Source organism: Sitophilus oryzae, unplaced genomic scaffold (assembly GCF_002938485.1).
Source record: "Sitophilus oryzae breed Bouriz unplaced genomic scaffold, Soryzae_2.0 scaffold_227_pilon_pilon, whole genome shotgun sequence".
Taxonomy (NCBI): domain Eukaryota; kingdom Metazoa; phylum Arthropoda; class Insecta; order Coleoptera; family Curculionidae; genus Sitophilus; species Sitophilus oryzae.
The window spans coordinates 78,051-96,090 of record NW_022146782.1 but is presented as its reverse complement, the minus strand read 5'-3'; the positions used below and the strand labels follow the sequence as shown (position 1 = coordinate 96,090).

The following is an 18,040-nucleotide window of genomic DNA, read 5'->3' as shown; positions in this document are numbered from 1 at the left end:
AATATTAAATACTTGACCTTTGACCAGTGTGTGAGATGATCAAAATTTTAAAATTCAAAATTGTTCATGATTAAACATCAACAAAAATGTCATTTACCGCATATAGGGCTCTATCCAGTAAATATGATTTCAGAGCTTTGGGAAATGCGGGAAAGAATTAAAGCGACTTCATATTCAAAGGCAGACGATTGTACATTTTTTGGTATTTTACAGTGATTGAACTTTTAACTAGTTCTGGAGCTCGGGAATGGCAGATAAAGATCGTGCTCCGGCATTCCTAAGTGGATAGATGTTGATATTTAGTTATGAGATGGCCTTTCGGGCAGTGGCGGATACAGAGGGGCCCATGTGGCTCGGCTCCCCCCTAAAATCTGTAAATTGTGTTAAATATTAAGCTTTTTTGTTAAAAATGGCGCCCTAAAAAGCATATTCTACATTACTTTTTATTTTGGGCCCCCCCTAAAATAAATTCCTGTATCCGCCCCTGCTTTCGGGAATAGCAGATATGTGCTTGCGGATTAAGCAAACGGATTCAAAAATGAATAAAGAAGGAAGAGTCAGTATTTTGAAATTTTTAAAGAAATTCTGGCAGTGAGTTCTACTCTTCAGTCCCAATAAATATCGAACTGCTCTCTTTTGAAGTCTAAAAATACGATCAAATTTTGTTGCGCAGCAAGTACCCCAAAATGGGCATAACGAAGATGTGACTCAAAAAGGGCATAATAGGCTATTCTAGAGGTTGATAAGTTAAGTTCCTTAGAAACTGATCTTAGCGCAAAACAGGCAGCGCTTAGTTTCTTTGATAGAGCTTCGATGTGAAAGTCCCATTTTAACGAGTTGTCTACAAGTCCTAAGAATTTCACAGAGTCCATGTCGTCAATAGTGGTGTTATTAAGTACAAAAGATTGTATAGTACTTTTATATGACAAAACTTTAGTTTTTGAAAGGTTGAGGCATAGGAAATTAGAATCGCACCAAGATTTAATGGTGCGTAAGTCACTGGATATAGTACTATATAGTGCCGTAACATCTGGGCCGCTCCAAGTGAAACTAGTATCCTCCGCAAAGAGGCAGATTTTACCGCTTTGTCTAGATTTGCAATGTCATTGATAAACACCAGAAACAAAATAGGGCCAAGTTCTAAACCCTGAGGGACACCTGTATGACATTCTATAGGCTTACAAGAAGACATAGACGTATCAATCCTCACAAGCTGCCTTCTGTTGCCAAGATACGACTTAAGCCATTCAAGCGGCACTTCCCTGAATCCATAGTATTGCAATTTGTTAATTAAGATCTTATGATTTACACAGTCGAAAGCCTTAGAGAAATCACAGAAAATTGTAGCTGTAGAGTGATGGTTATTCAGGTTAGAGTATACATTATTAAAAAGGTCGAACATAGCATCATTTGTGCAACTGTTACTTAGAAATCCAAATTGATGGGTAGAAAGTACTTTATATTTAAGGAGAAAAGATAGAAACCTTTTTTTAGCCAATCTTTCAATGATCTTAGATAATGTGGGCAGGAGAGCAATTGGGCGATAGTTCGAAGCTTGATCATTATCTCCTCCTTTATGCAGAGGAATAATTATTGCTGTCTTAAGGCAGTTTTAAAAAGGCATTTCAAAAGGAGTTTTTCTCCTTTTTGAAATGACTCGTTAATTAAAATAGTAAGATAGATTAACGTGCATTCCGGAATTTTGAGAGTAAGCCCATCAGTCCCAGATGAGAATTTATTTTTAATACTATTGATTGTACTACGGAGCTCATCTAATGCTAGGGCGTGAAGAAGAAACTGTGTAAATTCTCATTTCCTTTATATTGAACCTTTAACTAGTTTTGAGCTCGGGGTTGGCAGATAAAGATGGTGCTCCGCATTCCTAAGTGGATAGTTATGAGATGGCCTTTCGGGAATAGCAGATATGTGCTTGCGGATTAAGCAAACGGATTCAAAAATGAATAAAGAAGGAAGAGTCAGTATTTTGACATTTTTAAAGAAATTCTGGCAGTGAGTTCTACTGTTCAGTCCCAATAAATATCGAACTGTTGAAGCCAAAAAATACGATCAAATTTTGTTGTGCAGCAAGTAGGTACCCCAGAATGAAAGGGCATAACAAAGATGTGACTCAAAAAGGGCATAATAGGCGATTCTAGAGGTTGATAAGTTAAGTTCCTTAGAAACTGATCTTAGCGCAAAACAGGCAGCGCTTAGTTTTTTTGATAGAGCTTCGATGTGAAAGTCCCATTTTAACGAGTTGTCTACAACAAGTTCTAAGAAATTCACAGAGTCCACGACGTCAATAGAGGTGTTATTAAGTACCAAAGTTGTATAGTACTTTTATATGACAAAACTTTTGAAAATAATTTTTTTTTTCTTCTGTTGCCGTCTCATTTCGAGGGTTAGCGATTGTAATAACCTATGAATTCTGGATGGTTATACTTGCTACATTGTCTAATTATATCTAAAAATTCTACTTCATCACAGTGTCGACTACAAGATTTGCTGAGTTAACTTTCTTGCTGACTAAACAAAACAGCTTTAAATGCAAATATTTCAGAGCTGCAAGCTCACAGAAAGCTTAAGTCTTTTATTGATTTAAATCATTTTAATGACTTAAGTAATTTGATTTTCAGTCACGTTTCGAAACGCTGTTTAAGAAAGAAAAAAAAAAGCTTACTTTAAAAAAAGCTGACTTAAGACTTAAAATTTAAGTCTTTTTCAAAATGATTTGTGATTTAAATCTTTATTCCGAAATAGAAAAAGATTTAAAGACTTTTTATAAAAAGTTTTTATTAATTTTTTTTTCCGTTTTTTATATATTTTTATGATAAATTTTTAAAAGCAGCATTTCTTTTTAAAGTGTTAGGCTAGCTGAGCCAAGCAGCGGAATAATAAACAATGGGCGCGTTCAGGGAACACAGCCGCTGACATTCAGCGTAGAATTTCGCTGACCAACAGCTTACGGTATTCCCTAAACGGCACAAAGCAGCAGAAAGAACAAGAAACAGTAGCTGTCTCATGCGCTCTGTGTCTACTATAAAAATTTGAGAGAAATATAAATAAATTGTCTTCATCAAATTGGTCTATAATCGATCTTTTATCTTTAGAATAAAAATTATTTTGAAAAAAGAATTATTACTGGCTGATCATTTAATAATTGAAAATCTATTATTTGACAATACAGTATTAAATATTAAATTTCTAAAAAATAACAGTTTATAAATAATTTTACCTATACACCTAAACAAAACAACTTAAAGATAACAGGAACTATTATAATGGCAGTTCAACCAAGTCACCTTTTACGCATTTTTTTTTCGATGGTATGGTACAAATAAAATTACTGAAGATGTAAATACCCTACAATAAAAAAAACGTCAGGGGTGATGTGGATGTGAAGATTGCTGTTATTTATAAGTAAACTTATATAGGAAATATTATCGATCGTCATTTTTAAGCTAACTGGGCGCAATTTTTTTCGATCAGACGGTATAATTAGAATTATTACAATCAAAAATTATTTATGCTGATTTAGATTTTTTCAGAAAGTAGTATTTTTTTAAATTTTATTGTATTTAGAAAATTCGACTTGAGATGGAAATCAAGTTGAATTTTCTTTATTTCTTCAACTTCTTCAATCTCTATTTACAACTGTCTTTATAAAATGTTAGTTTCTCGGAACCGGTTTTAATTATTTGACGTGTTACGCATGCGTAGGGAGTCTGTTGTCTTTCAAGTGAATCTCCGACTCCGTTATGTAGCCCAAAAGAGGAACGAAAGAAAATTTTCTCGAATATATTGAAGAGTACCTTAAAATCCTCCAGCCCTTAGCTTATGTCATCAATATATTATATAGTAATCAAAACACATTACCACTTTTAAAAAGACATGTATTCGATGACATCTAAACTGTAACGGATATATATAAAGTACTAGAAAATCGGTTGAATTTAATAAAAAAAAAATATTTTTGTGTGTGTAGTTGTTCTGAAAATTAAACTTTGCCTTTTGTATACTTAACAACACCACCATTAACGCTGTAAAATCTGTAAAATTCTTAGGGCTTGTTTTAGACAATTCTCTGAAATGGGACATACATATCGAAGCTTTATCGAAAAAATTGAGCTCTGCCTGTTTTGCATTAAGATCTGTTTCTAAGGAGCTTAACTTGTCAGTTGCTGGAACTGTTTATTGTGCACTTTTTGAGTCGCACCTCAGGTAATTTTTTTAAAAAATTAAAAATATTAACCCTTCCTTCCTTATTTATATTTGTGAATCCGTTTGCCTAATACGTAAGCATGTATCAGCTTCTCAAGAAAAGCCATCTCACACTTATCCACTCAGGAACGCGGAGCAGCAAGATCTTTGTCTACCTACCCCACGCTCAGAGTTAGTTAAAAGTTCAATATTATACAACTCGAAAAAAATGCACAATCACCTGCCATTTGAAATCAAATCCATAACATCATTTTCTTCATTTCGCAAAGCATTGAACTCTTATTTACTAGACAAGGCTTTCTACGCCGTAAATGAATTACATTTTGATAATCGAATTTGATCTTGTAAACACTGGTCTAATGTTTGCTATTGCTATATTTACCAATGACACCGAAATAAATTTATTTAGAGGTCACTGATATTTACTATAAACTAACTAAATATTTATGAATATTGTTTTTTTTTGTTCTTTGACATTGTAAACATTTATAAATGTTTATTTTAAACAATAAGACTGACAATATTATTTGTATAATGTTTTGTATTATCTTTTGTTTGTTTGTTTGTGTACCTTGTTTGTTTACTCTCTTTGTTTACTTTACCTTTGTCTACAAATTGTAAAATTTTTTGACAATAAAGGCATTTATTTATTTTATTTATTTAAACGTTTTATTTTATGTAGTTTTATTTCATAAACAACAATAAATTAATAATATAATACTTACTAAGAAAACCGCCTAATTGGTAATACAAGAAAATTAATATTAACATTTAAAAAAAGTTACCTACCTAAATTGAATTCTGGTTGCCTTGACTTTAAGGTAAATATATTGATTTCGGTCATTTTACTGACTTAACTTGCAGATCATCATGATTTAAGTTAAAAATATAGACTTAAGCCATAAAAACGACTTAAATAACGTTATATTGATTCAAGTCTGTACAAAAATGAATTTGACTTAAGACCTTAATCATTTTGATTTTAGAAATTACTTATGACTTAAGTCTTTTAAAAAAAGTTTAAACTTTTTAAACTTGTTGCAGCTCTGAAATATTTTCAGGGCTGGTATATTTCGACCCCAAGAACACGTCTATTGGTTTTTTTCATGGTTTATGTTGAAAATCGTGCATTTTCTTTTAAAATTTTATGTACACTCACCGGCAAAAAAACCGGCCACTAAAAACTAGTCCCAATTTCAAAGTTGGAGTTCTCGCGAACCACTCATTAGATGTTGATGATTTTTTCTTTAAATTTTAAATTAATTCCTTCATAACGGATGCTACGTCAGAAATTTTTAACAGAATTTATTTTGAGCATCTACCGGGCACAACAATAAAACGAAGTTTTTTGCCCGAACTTTGTAACACCCTGTAGGGTGCAGCAGCTGTAGTAGCTATTGCTAAATCAGATCATGTTGTAGCCTCATCTTTTGTGAGCATTTTGTTTTTTTAATCACGACACTATCGCTGTTTATATTGGAGATACGCTGCTTCAAAACAAACGCCTCGAAAAAAGCTTTAGTCCATTGCTCAATATCCCAATTCACATGTAAACGCGCAAACTGAAGACGTGCTCCACGATGTCTTGGAAGTAGCTGGGGTCCTGTGGCAGGCCACCTTGCAGAAAAGCTGGTTTTCTTCGACAGTTGTTCTCTCACTGACTTGAGCTCTACGCACGGCTTGTAGCAGATGTTGATTCTGAAACGCTGTAATTCTACGACTTCGTAAAGTATTGAGGACAATAAAGCGGTCGTCAATTGCATTTGTCTTCCGTTTCCTTCCGGAATCTACTCGCCTGGTGAAATTTCCCGTTTTAATATACCGATTCCAGACATCCTGGACTGTTGTTCGAAGTATACCCAGGATATCGGAGAGATAATGTTGACTTCGGCCATCCTCAATTAAAGCCACAATACGAGCAACATCCGTCACAGACAATGGCATTTTTTAATTTGACAATCATTGTTGTCATATTGCAAATACTCATAAATCCGTTTTTGCCTATGTTGCCTTGATTATTTACACATAAAACTTTCTGCCTGTGAAGCATTTTTCCGAGACGTTCGTTTTAAAGCAGCGTATCTCCAATACAAACAGAGATAATGTCGTGATTAACAAAATGCTCACGAGATGAGGCTACAATGTGATTTGATTTAGCAATAGCTACTAGAGCTGCTGCACCCTACAGAGTGTTACAAAGTACGGGCAAAAAACTTCGTCTTGTTGTTGTGCCCTGTATATGCTCAAAATAAATTCGGAATAAAAATTTCTGTCGTAGCATCCGTTAAGAAGGAATTAATTTACAATTTAAAAAAAATCATCAAAATCTAATGAGTGGTTCGCGAGAAATCCAACTTTGAAATTGGGACTAGTTTTTAATGGCCGTTTTTTATGCCGGTGAGTTTATATTTTAAAAAAACTTTTTAGAACTGCCTGTTCACCGCAAATTGTTCCACGGTATCCAACCAAACCTAAACGGGATGGGAATACAGGAAAAATTCGGTGGCTCTCAAAATTTTTCAAGAATAAATAAATTTTCTTTCAATTTTCAAACTTGAATAACTGGGTTATTTTGAACTTATTTAAAAAACGGTATAGAAAATATGTTTCTTTTATCGAGATACTTATTTAAGACTCACCCTGTATAAGTCCCATTATTGAAACTTATACATGAAACATATTTTCTTTTGGTATCTATTTTCTATATCATCATTTGGGACCAAAAACTATTCACCTAATAATGTTTCTTGTTAGAAAGAAACTTATACAAATTAAAAATACTATTACTTATATTGCAGGTTGGGTATCATGTCACACTTTGGTGCTTTGGCTGCCGCCAGCAACCGATACGCTGCCCTCTGTGGTACCACCGCAGACCCAAGGACGTTACCATGGTACTGGGGCCGTTTGCCTTCCCAAGTAACCACGGATAAACTTAGCCCAACAGGTAAAAATAAATATTTCATAGCTTTATACCAATATCTAAATTAACACAAAACCACTTTTCTCTTTTGAAGTTGCCGAAGTTTTCTCTTTTGAAGTTAATAATGTTGATTAGCAATTATTCAAAATTAAATATATTGTTTATTCATATTTTTTAAATTTTATTATACGGGTCGCTGTAAAGTATGAAAACGGTCCATTATTAAGTAAAATATAGATACCGCAAAAAGTTAAATACAAAAGTTATAGGATTTTTAAATATCTATTAGCGAGTAATAAATTTAAATATACAGGGTCAGTCATAAAGTCGTGGCACATAAAAGTTTCATTTATTTAAATGGAACCCCCTATATATTATTGCATATTTCGGTTCTTCCTTCAATTCTAATCAAAAATCGAAATACCACAATGTACCTCAAATCAACCGTTTCCGAGTTATTGACTTTTGAAAATATCACTTAAACAATTTGATCTAATTAATTTCGATATGTTCAGTTTCATTTAACTATGCCATTCTGCCGAAACTGAGATACTTAATAATATTTGACATTAGTTCTCAAGTTGGCATTTAGAGATGTATGAAATGAGATTATATCAAGTCTGGAAATTACAAAATTTTCGTTTAACATTTCAATTCTTCAATTTATGTACATTGTGTATTACGATTATTGCTTAAAATTGAAGGAAGTATTGAAATATGTGCCCCAATAACTTTATGACCGACCATTATTTTAGTGAGAAATTTTGAAACTTGAACGGTAACATGTTCTTTAGATAGGATTTTTAGGTGGTTTCCACCAAGCTGGAAACAACTTTCGTCAAAAATAAAAACATTAAAATCATCTTCTTGAAAACGTTGACAAAAATCCATTCTTCGCTGCAGAGGTGTTATTGCAGGGTTTTTTTCGCTTATGTAGTATACTGATAAATAAATAAATAAATAATAAATAAATAAATGCCTTTATTGTCAAAAACATTTTCAATTTGTAGACAAAGGTAAACTAACAAACAAAGTAAAAAAACAAGATACACAAACAAACAAACAAAAGATAATACAAAACATTATACAAATAATATTGTCAGTCTTATTGTTAAAATAAAAATTTATAAATGTTTATAATGTCAAAGAACAAAAAATAAAAATAATATTCAAAAATATTTAGCTAGTTTATAGTAAAATATCAATGACCTCTAAATAAATTCATTTCGATGTCATTAGTAAATATAGCAATAGCAAGCATTAGACCAGTGTTTACAAGATCAAATTTGATTTTCAAAATATAATTCATTTACGGCGTAGAAAGCCTTGTCTAGTAAATAAGAGTTCAATGCTTTGCGAAATGAAAAAAATGATGTAATGGATTTGATTTCAAATGGCAGGTGATTGTGCATTTTTATCGAGTTGTATAATATTGAACTTTTAACTAACTCTGAGCGTGGGGTAGGTAGATAAAGATCTTGCTCCGCGTTCCTGAGTGGATAAGTGTGAGATGGCCTTTCTTGAGAAGCTGATACATGTTTACGTATTAGGCAAACGGATTCAAATATAAATAAGGAAGGAAGAGTCAATATTTTTAATTTTTTAAAAAGTCCCGGCAATGAGTTCTGCTGTTTAGTCCCAGTGAATATCGAACAGCTCTCTTCTGGAGCCTGAAAATGCGGTCAAATTGAGTCGCACAACACGTACCCCAGAATGGAAGGGCATACCTGAGGTGCGACTCAAAAAGTGCATAATAAACAGTTCTAGCCACTGACAAGTTAAGCTCCTTAGAAACAGACCTTAATGCAAAACAGGCAGAGCTCAATCTTTTCGGCAAAGCTTCGATATGTATGTCCCATTTCAGAGAATTGTCCACAACAAGCCCTAAGAATTTTACAGACTTGACGACGTCAATGGTGGTGTTGTTAAGTACAAAAGGCTGCAACGAGTTTTTATACGACAAAGCTTTAGTTTTAGAAATGTTGAGACTCAGGAGGTTCGAATCGCACCAAGATTTAATGGTGATTAAGTTATTTGATATAATCCTATGAAGTGCCGTGATGTCCTTGTTGCTCCAAGTGAAGCTAGTGTCGTCCGCAAAAAGACATATTTTGCCACTGATATTTAAGTTAGCAATGTCGTTAATAAAAAGAAGAAACAAAATAGGGCCTAGTACTGAGCCTTGTGGTACTTCACATTCTATTGGCTTGCTAGAAGACACGTGGTATCCACCCTCACAAGTTGACTTCTGTTGCTCAGATACGACTTAAACCATTCGAGAGATGATCCCCTGAACCCATAGTGCTGCAGTTTATTAATTAAGATCTTATGATTTACACAATCGAACGCCTTAGAAAAATTACAGAAAATTTTTGCTGTAGAGTGATGGTTGTTTAGGCTGGAGTAAACTTTATTAAGGAGGGAAAACATAGCGTCATTTGTGGACTTGTTGCTTAGAAATCCAAATTGATATTCAGTAAGTATTTTGTACTTAAGCAGAAAAGATACCAGCCTTCTTTTAATCAACCTTTCTATGATCTTAGATAGCGTTGGAAGGAGTGCAATTGGGCGATAGTTAGAAGCTTCATCTTTATCTCCTCCTTTATGCAGAGGAATGATTATTGCCGTCTTAAGACATTTTGGAAAAATACCATTTTGGAACGACATGTTTATTAAAGTTGTTAGGTGATTCAGAGTGCTTTCTGGCAGATTCGAAAACATTTTTAAAGTTAGCCCGTCGGTCCCAGAAGAGGATTTATTTTTGATGGTATTAATTGTACTGCGAAGCTCTTCTAAAACTACGGGCGAAAAAAAGAAACTGTGTAAGTTTACAATATCATTAGAGATTTAAGAAAGTGGATCATGAGGAGGACATATGGTATTAGTTAAGTTTTTCGCTACATTTACAAAGTAATCGTTAAGGTTCTCAGGTGAGGTAGAGATATTGCTAGACGAAGAAACTTTGTTTCTCAACTCATTCACAATAGACCATGTTTCTTTAGCAACATTACCAGAATTGACTATTCTCCTATTATAATAAAGGTCCTTAGCGGCTCTTATAGCCTTATGATAAATTTTTCTGTATAGTTTTACGTAATTGTGGAAGAAGAGACTGTTTTTTTAAGTGAGATAATGAACGCATGTTTTTAGAAGATATGCGTAGACCTCTAGTGGTCCAAGGTTTATTGTGCTTATTTTTTATAGGCCTAAGAGGAAAGGATTTGAACGCTAGACTGGTTAATGTTTTTACGAAAATAGAAAATTCGGTGTCGACATCATAAGAGCTAGTATCCCAGTTGGTTGTTTTACATAAGTGGCTGAACTTTTGAGCATTCTTTTCTGAAAAAATACGGCATAATTTCGAGGGTTTGTTACGAGGATATGTAGCCTTGTCTTTTCAGTGACATGCGGACGGTTTCTGGACACACTTTTAATTTTCGCTGACTTCCAAATCTGTTAGCCAATTTGCGAAACCCTAGGCGCGGATTCTGTCGTCCTAATGCCACTAAAGCGTTTAAATTGTTTTCGCGAATCTTATGCGGTTTTCCTGAAACTGGTCCATGCTTCATATCTGTGCCATTTTTTATCCTCTTTATTGTCTCATATACTGCACTTTTTCCGAGTTCAGTGAATTGCACTAATTCTTTAACTTTTCGAACACCTTTTCTATAGAAATATTCCACCATTTCTCTTTTTTTTTTACTTGCGACATTATTTCTCAAACCTTAAGCCGGTTTACAATCAACAATATTTGACAGATGGTGTTGCCATGCGATTTTGGTCATAGCCTACTATCGGCACAGCCTACGTGATGGAATACTGTTGTCTTAGAGTTTTACAGAAAAAAATACATTAAAATTAGAAAAAATATAAAATTCCGGGTACTTTCTAGACGGACTATATTATATCTATCTGTTATACCATATCTATATCTATGATCACGCAAGTCTCTGCCAATGTCTTAACCTGGTATAATTTTCTATTATCGGAAAAACGGGTAAAAATAATTGCAATAATCGACTTCGTTTAGATTGATCCGGCAAAATACAATTTAACTCCTACTTGGCCGGCTTCCTTCCGTGATTTTCCCGGGGACTTAGCGCTTAGTTCTGGCACCCACCGCGCGTCGCGGCGCCGTTTAAGCGTCCCCGCACGGTTTCCGAAGCCCCGCAAGTGCGAACGGGGGGCTCTCGCCCCCACCTAATCGAGCCCCAAGCCCCACAAATGCGTTCACTTTGAAAATGAAAATCGCAACGAAACAATAAAAATGCGCGCGGTTTCTAAGCCGCTTTCCTCCTCACTGTTTAAGCCGTCGCCGATCGCATTATTGTTATTCGGCTTTTTCTTTCGCTTCTGCTTGCTTTTCGTGGCTTTTTTGTGGTTGTTTGGAAAATATTGTGAAGAATAGAGGGGTCATATGGGAAAGCGGAGAGGTACCTCAGGACTTCCGCAACGCGAATATAGTGAATATATTTAAAAAAAAAAGGAAGTGCATCAGACTGCGGAAATTACCGGGGAATTTCACCATTGACTATCGGAGGAAAAATTCTTGCAAAAATTATGTCAAACCGCCTGTATCATACCCATATATAGAAAAAATCCTTTCAGAACTTGTGAACAGGGATGCGCTTTGGGCAATTATGAAAAAGTTTGGAGTACCCAACAAATTTCTTACAGTGTGTAAAAGCCTCCATAACAACAACAAGTCAAAAGTGTTACATCATGGATCACTAAGCGATCCATTCCTAACTATATATATATATATATATATATATATATATATATATATATATATATATATATATATATATATATATATATATATATTCGCTCACTGTTGCCTAGTCTGGACAGCGTGAGTGATTCTGTTCATAGGTTGGAGTTGGACATATTGGGAGTTACGGAGACCTGGCTTTCAGAGCGAATTTCTGGTAATAGCATAGAAATAGACGGATACAATTTTTTTAGAAATGATCGAGAAACTCGAGGGGGTGGAGTTGGTATTTATATTAAGAATAATATAGTGAGCAGAAAAATAGATATTGAGAATTCAGAAAGCATTGAACAGTTGTGGTTAGTAATAAAAGTTAATAATATTGAGATAGGTTTAGGTGTATTTTACAGGCCACCTAAAAGTAATTTAGTTGACGCATTGCAGCATATTGAGACTGCATTGGCAACAATTATTCCTATGTCCGATGAAATTTTTATTTTGGGCGATATGAATGTGAATCTTTTAAACTATAATAATGCTACAATTTCGATTAACGATTTTCTCACATCTTTCTCACTTAAACAATTAACCGCAGAACCCACACAAATTGTAAATAATCAGAATAGTCTTATTGATTACATTATTACATCTAATGACAGATTAATTGTTGGAAAGGTATTACATCATGATATGCATGAAGAGACCGATCATCAGCTCACTTTCTGCACTTTGAATTGTATTGCTCCTCGAGAAGCGCCTAAAATTATTAAATACAGAAACTTTAAATATTTTGATAGTGAAATGTTCCACGCGGATCTTATAAACACTCACTGGTATGATGTTCTTGAGGAACCGAATGTGGAAAATAAAGTAATGCTGCTTACTGATAAAGTAAGACAATTGTTTGACCGCCATGCGCCGCTGTGCACTGTACGGATTACCAAGCAAAAGGCTCCATGGTTTACTGATGTCTTAAGGATTATGAAGAAAGAACGTAATAAACTGATGTCTAAGTACAAAAAAACAAGAAAGGAATGTGACTGGGCCGCTTATAAAAACATGAGAAATATTTTCACCCAAGCCGTTCGAAATGAGAAAAGGTCGTACCTGGAGTATATTTGTAAGTCGACTGATAGAAGAGTTCTGTGGAAAAGTCTGAACGGTATGAATATTTACCGTAAGGCTAAAACCAGCAGAACTCTTCCCAAGCATTTATGTAATCCAAATTCTATTAATGACTTCTTTCTGGACTCCATTAATAAGCTAGCACTGACTGTCGATTCTGACATAGTAAAAAAATACGAAAATGGCCGAGGCTCGAATCATGTTTTTCAATTTAGAACTATACTGGAAGTTGATGTGTTGAATGCGATATCTAATTTAAAATCAAATTCTTGTGGCTTTGATGGGTTATCCCTACAAATGATTAAGTTATGCTCTCCAGTGATTATTCCTTTTCTAGCCCACATATTTAATGAATGTATAACTTCCAGAGTTTATCCGACTCAATGGAAGGTAGCTACTGTAACGCCTATTCCTAAAATAAATAATCCTGGTAGTTTTTCAGATTTAAGACCCATAAGCCTTTTACCTACCTTGTCAAAGATATTTGAAAAGGCGATATACATACAACTTGTTAGTTATCTGAACGATTCGAACCTTATACCGCCCACTCGGTCAGACTTTCGAAAGGGATATAGCGCAGCTTCTGTGTTATTAAGTGTGCTTGACGACATTATATCTGCAGCTGATGAAGGCCGAACTTCTGCTTTGATAATGCTGGATTATAGTAAGGCATTTGACGCGTTGGACCACATGTTGCTTGTTTGGGTATTACGGGTTCTCTGTGGCTGCTGTTAATTTCTTTCACAGCTATTTAGTTGATAGGTCCCAATTTGTTTCGATGAATGGTAATCAATCGGAGGCAAAGTTTACTACTAAGGGCGTTCCTCAGGGATCCATTCTCGGTCCGTTACTTTTTATTATATACACCATGGACATGGCAGTGGACGATAACCACTGCAAAATGCATAGATATGCCGACGATACCCAATTACATTTAAGTTTTAGAAAATCAGAAGCATACGAAGCCCAGAACAAAGTTGAACAGTGTTTAGAAAAAATATACACTTATTCCAGCAAGAACGGGTTAAAACTAAATCCGACAAAGTCAGTAATCGTTTACTTCGGACCAAATAATAACTGGGCGGCCCAGAACATGAAAATAAAAATGTGTGATTCGATTATCTCCGTAGAAAGGGAATCAAAATATTTAGGACTTATATTTGACTCACAGTTGAGGTTTAGATCTCAAGTGAGTAAAGTGACCAGGGCATCGTTCATCTCCTTAAGAAACCTATACAAAAACAAAGATTTTCTAAACTATAAATTAAAAAAGCAATTATGTGAGGCTCTTGTATTATCACAGTCCAATTATTGTAATTTTGTTTACGGGCCTTGTCTCGATCAAAAATCTAAGAGACAGTTACAGAAAGTACAGAATTCATGTATTCGCTTAATATACGGATTAAGATCGAGAGACCATGTTACATATAAACTAGATATGTTGAATTGGCTAAATGTTGAAGACAGACAAAAGTTACATTTTGCATGTTTTTTACACAGAATTTTGCGGAATGGTTTTCCTGAGTATTTAACTAATAAACTTAAATTTCGATACTCTAACTATGCTATAAGGCAGTGTAATAATATGGAAATTCCCAAACATCGCACGGCGCTATATCAGCGTTCTTTCTCCTACCTGGCAACCAAGATGTACAATTCCAACTTGAATCTATACTCCCTTGATTTAAAGACGTTCACTTTCAAAACAAAATTAAAAACTTATATGTTGAGCGGATATAGAATTACACAATAATTTGATTTATTAATTCTTGTATCCTTTACGGAACAATTTTCATTTTTTACTGTTTTTGCTTTAACTTATTAAGTTGTTGATTTTTCTTTATCTAAAGTATATTGTTAATTTTCATTTTTCTTACTAATTCTTTTTTCTTTGAATGTTATTTTTTAAGAATGTATTATATTATTTACTTTTTTTTATATGCTCGGTTAACTTAACAGCTCTGCTGAATTTCGCCGAGTAAAAAATAAAGACGTTATTTATTTATTTATTTATTTTATTTATTCCTAACAAATACAGGAGTTATGCAGGGATGTGTCTTAGCGCCTCTCCTATTCAACATATTCATGGCAGCGCTCTCCATTATAGTGGACAGCAAACTGCAGGAGAGAGGATTGGGCATTAGATACAGATACGACTGTAGTCTGTCCAACATAAAAAGACTGAGGACAAAAACACGTACAAAATTCATCACATAACTTCAATACGCTGATGACTGCGCTCTAGTTGCAAACACGTTACAACAATTACAAGAAATATTGAACACATATACCTGGACATTCGATGATTTGGGCCTTAAGCTAAGCATCGAGAAAACTAAAATCATGTGCACTCCCTCGGAAGATCAGAACAATGCTATAAAAATTGGAAAAGAACTACTGGAATATGTGGCGGAATTCAATTATCTCGGCAGTTTGATTTCGGAAAAGGCCAATATTGACTCTGAAATTCAGCACAGGATTAGCAACGCATCAAGAGCATTCTGGAAATTAAAAGACAGGGTTTTCTACAATCATGACTTGAGTACAAAAACGAAACTTGCATTGTACCGAGCGATTATAATCCCCACCATGTTATATGGGAGCGAAACCTGGGTGCCGCGCCGCGCCGTACCGCCGACACATGAACGCATTAAACAAGTTGCAACAGAGACACCTTAGACAGCTCTTAAGAATCCGGTGGTTCCATCATGTCTCAAACGTATCGGTCCTTGAAAAAGCTAACTGCGAGAGTATTGGAGTCATTGGTTACAAAATCCCGCTTAAGATGGGCTGGTCACGTATGCAGAATGCAAGAAAACCGCATACCAAAATCTCTGCTTTACGGTGAGCTTGTCGACGGTAAGAGGAGGCCGGGTGGACAACTGATAAGGTACAAGGACATTTTCCACGAAAACTTAAAGGGGATTAACATGCAGAATGAGTGGGAAGAAGCAGCTCACAATAGAACTCAATGGAGAAGAATTGTAAACTCAGTTAACAGCGACAACCAAAAAGTCAAAAGGCAACAAAGCAATGAGATTTTTGAATGTCCGGAGTGCGGTAGGCAGTTAACATCACGTATCGGGCTTTTCAGTCACAGAAAAGCTCATGAAAGGAAACGCCTTGCGTGACCATCCTTTGATGTGTGTCAAATACTCGTCAGCGAGTAATGGCAGTATGTAGGATACCGCGGGGTATTGGGAGCCATTGAGTATTGAGAGCCATTGTGTAATTTTGAATAATGCGCCCTGATCTGAGCACTGACAGTTGCGATACGCGGGATCCCCCATTAAATGTTTCCGAAAGCCACCACCGCTTTGTGTTGGTACGATTCAAAGTCTGTTAGAGAACGCATCGAGTTTACGGGACTTTCTTATAGCGTGCACGTTTTAAAAAATTAGTGTAAGTTGTATTTATATATTGCTTTAGAACAAAATAGCGGTGTTAAACAAAATCTACTGAAGTGTAGGTTCGATCTGTGCAGTTGTTTTGCTTCTGTTAGCGCATTTAATTTTGTTATTTTTAACTTGCAAATTTGTAAACAAACGGGGTAATCGAAGCCAGAGTGGCTCTCATTTCCCCCATGGTGTTTCAATTTTATTTTAGAATGTTATAAACATATTTCCTTATTTTATTTTAAAAAAGATAAATTTTGTTTCAGAATCATTATTCCAGACGTATTTTGTGTCTTTTGTTTTAACTAAAATAATTTATATTTTGTTTTAGGATGTTCCAAACATATTTGTAATTTTGGTTTCAACTGAAATAACTTGAATTTTTATTTTAAAATATTTCAGACATATGTATTTTTCTCTTGTGTTTTACCTAAAATAATTCAAATTTTGTTTGACAATGTTCTTAACAGATTTAAATATGTAAAATAAAGTGGCTTCAATTTCCCCACTGTTATGGGTAATGAGAGCCAATGATAGGTTTTAGCAAAGTTTTAGTTTTTCTTTTGCATACCAGTAATGTTTATCTAAAACAGAGAACTGATACTTATATTTTATTTTACACATCACGAACTATTTAGAAAAAGAAAATTGTTGCCAGCAGTGGAATAAGTAGTATTTTATTTCAGGTTTTCCTTAGGTGGCTCTTATTGTCCCGCGCTACCCTATGTAAGTATGTGAAGAAAAGAGCAACTCGGTGGTTGAAATATCTTAAAAGTTTTTAAAAGTTGGTTCCCTTTAAAGTCATTTCCGAAAAATATAGGGGTAATACAGCTTCCTACGATGTTTTCTTTGGGTATCTTAAAAACTACTGAAGCCGTAGGTATGGTAGGCTTATTTTGCTACTTTTTCAGACTACCTAGTGAAATGGACTCTTAACACTTATAAGTCAAGAGGCAAGATATATATCATTCAAATGTGCCAAAAAATGTTTCATGATTCCGTGTCTAATACATGAGTATAAAAATAGAATTTAATTCATTTCTTAGTCTTTTATTCAATGTGAGACACATAATAAATAAATAATAAAATTATATAAGTATTCTTGCCACTTAACTGCTGATATAGAAATTTAATTCTACGCTGTATTTGTCATAATGTGGATCAACCTGCTCTCACTACCGGTTTCGGAGCCCTACTCCATCATCAGGTGAGCTTGGGCAGATCCACAAAATGACAACCACAGCGCAGAGATAGTTAATTCCGACTTGTCGGAATGTGTCGGTTAGATATTAAGTCCCGAACGGGAGATAGCGGCCTGCGTGCAATGGTAGTACTTTCGTACCACCGAGGCGCAACTATCGATAGTAAAGGATGGTAAAAGGTTTTTTTTCAGGCAAGCCAAATTATAAAATAGAAAACAAATTTCTTGCAGTATAGGTATATAATAAAATTATATAAGTATTCTTGCCACTTAACTGCTGATATAGAAATTTAATTCTACGCTGTATTTGTCATAATGTGGATCAACCTGCTCACAACCATTTTGTGGATCTGCCCAAGCTCACCTGATGATGGAGTAGGGCTCCGAAACCGGTAGTGAGAGCAGGTTGATCCACATTATGACAAATACAGCGTAGAATTAAATTTCTATATCAGCAGTTA

At 34.7% G+C, this 18,040-nt stretch overlaps 1 protein-coding gene across 1 annotated transcript in view; it reads left to right on the top strand.

The window, feature by feature from the left end:
* Positions 1 to 18,040, top strand: part of LOC115884347 (homeobox protein HMX3) — a 54,808-nt gene that overhangs the window by 25,644 nt on the left and 11,124 nt on the right. Inside the window, exon 2 of the mRNA XM_030902905.1 lies at positions 7,020 to 7,168. Within this exon, the coding sequence (XP_030758765.1) occupies positions 7,020 to 7,168 (149 nt within the window). The remainder of the gene's footprint in view (positions 1 to 7,019; positions 7,169 to 18,040) is intronic.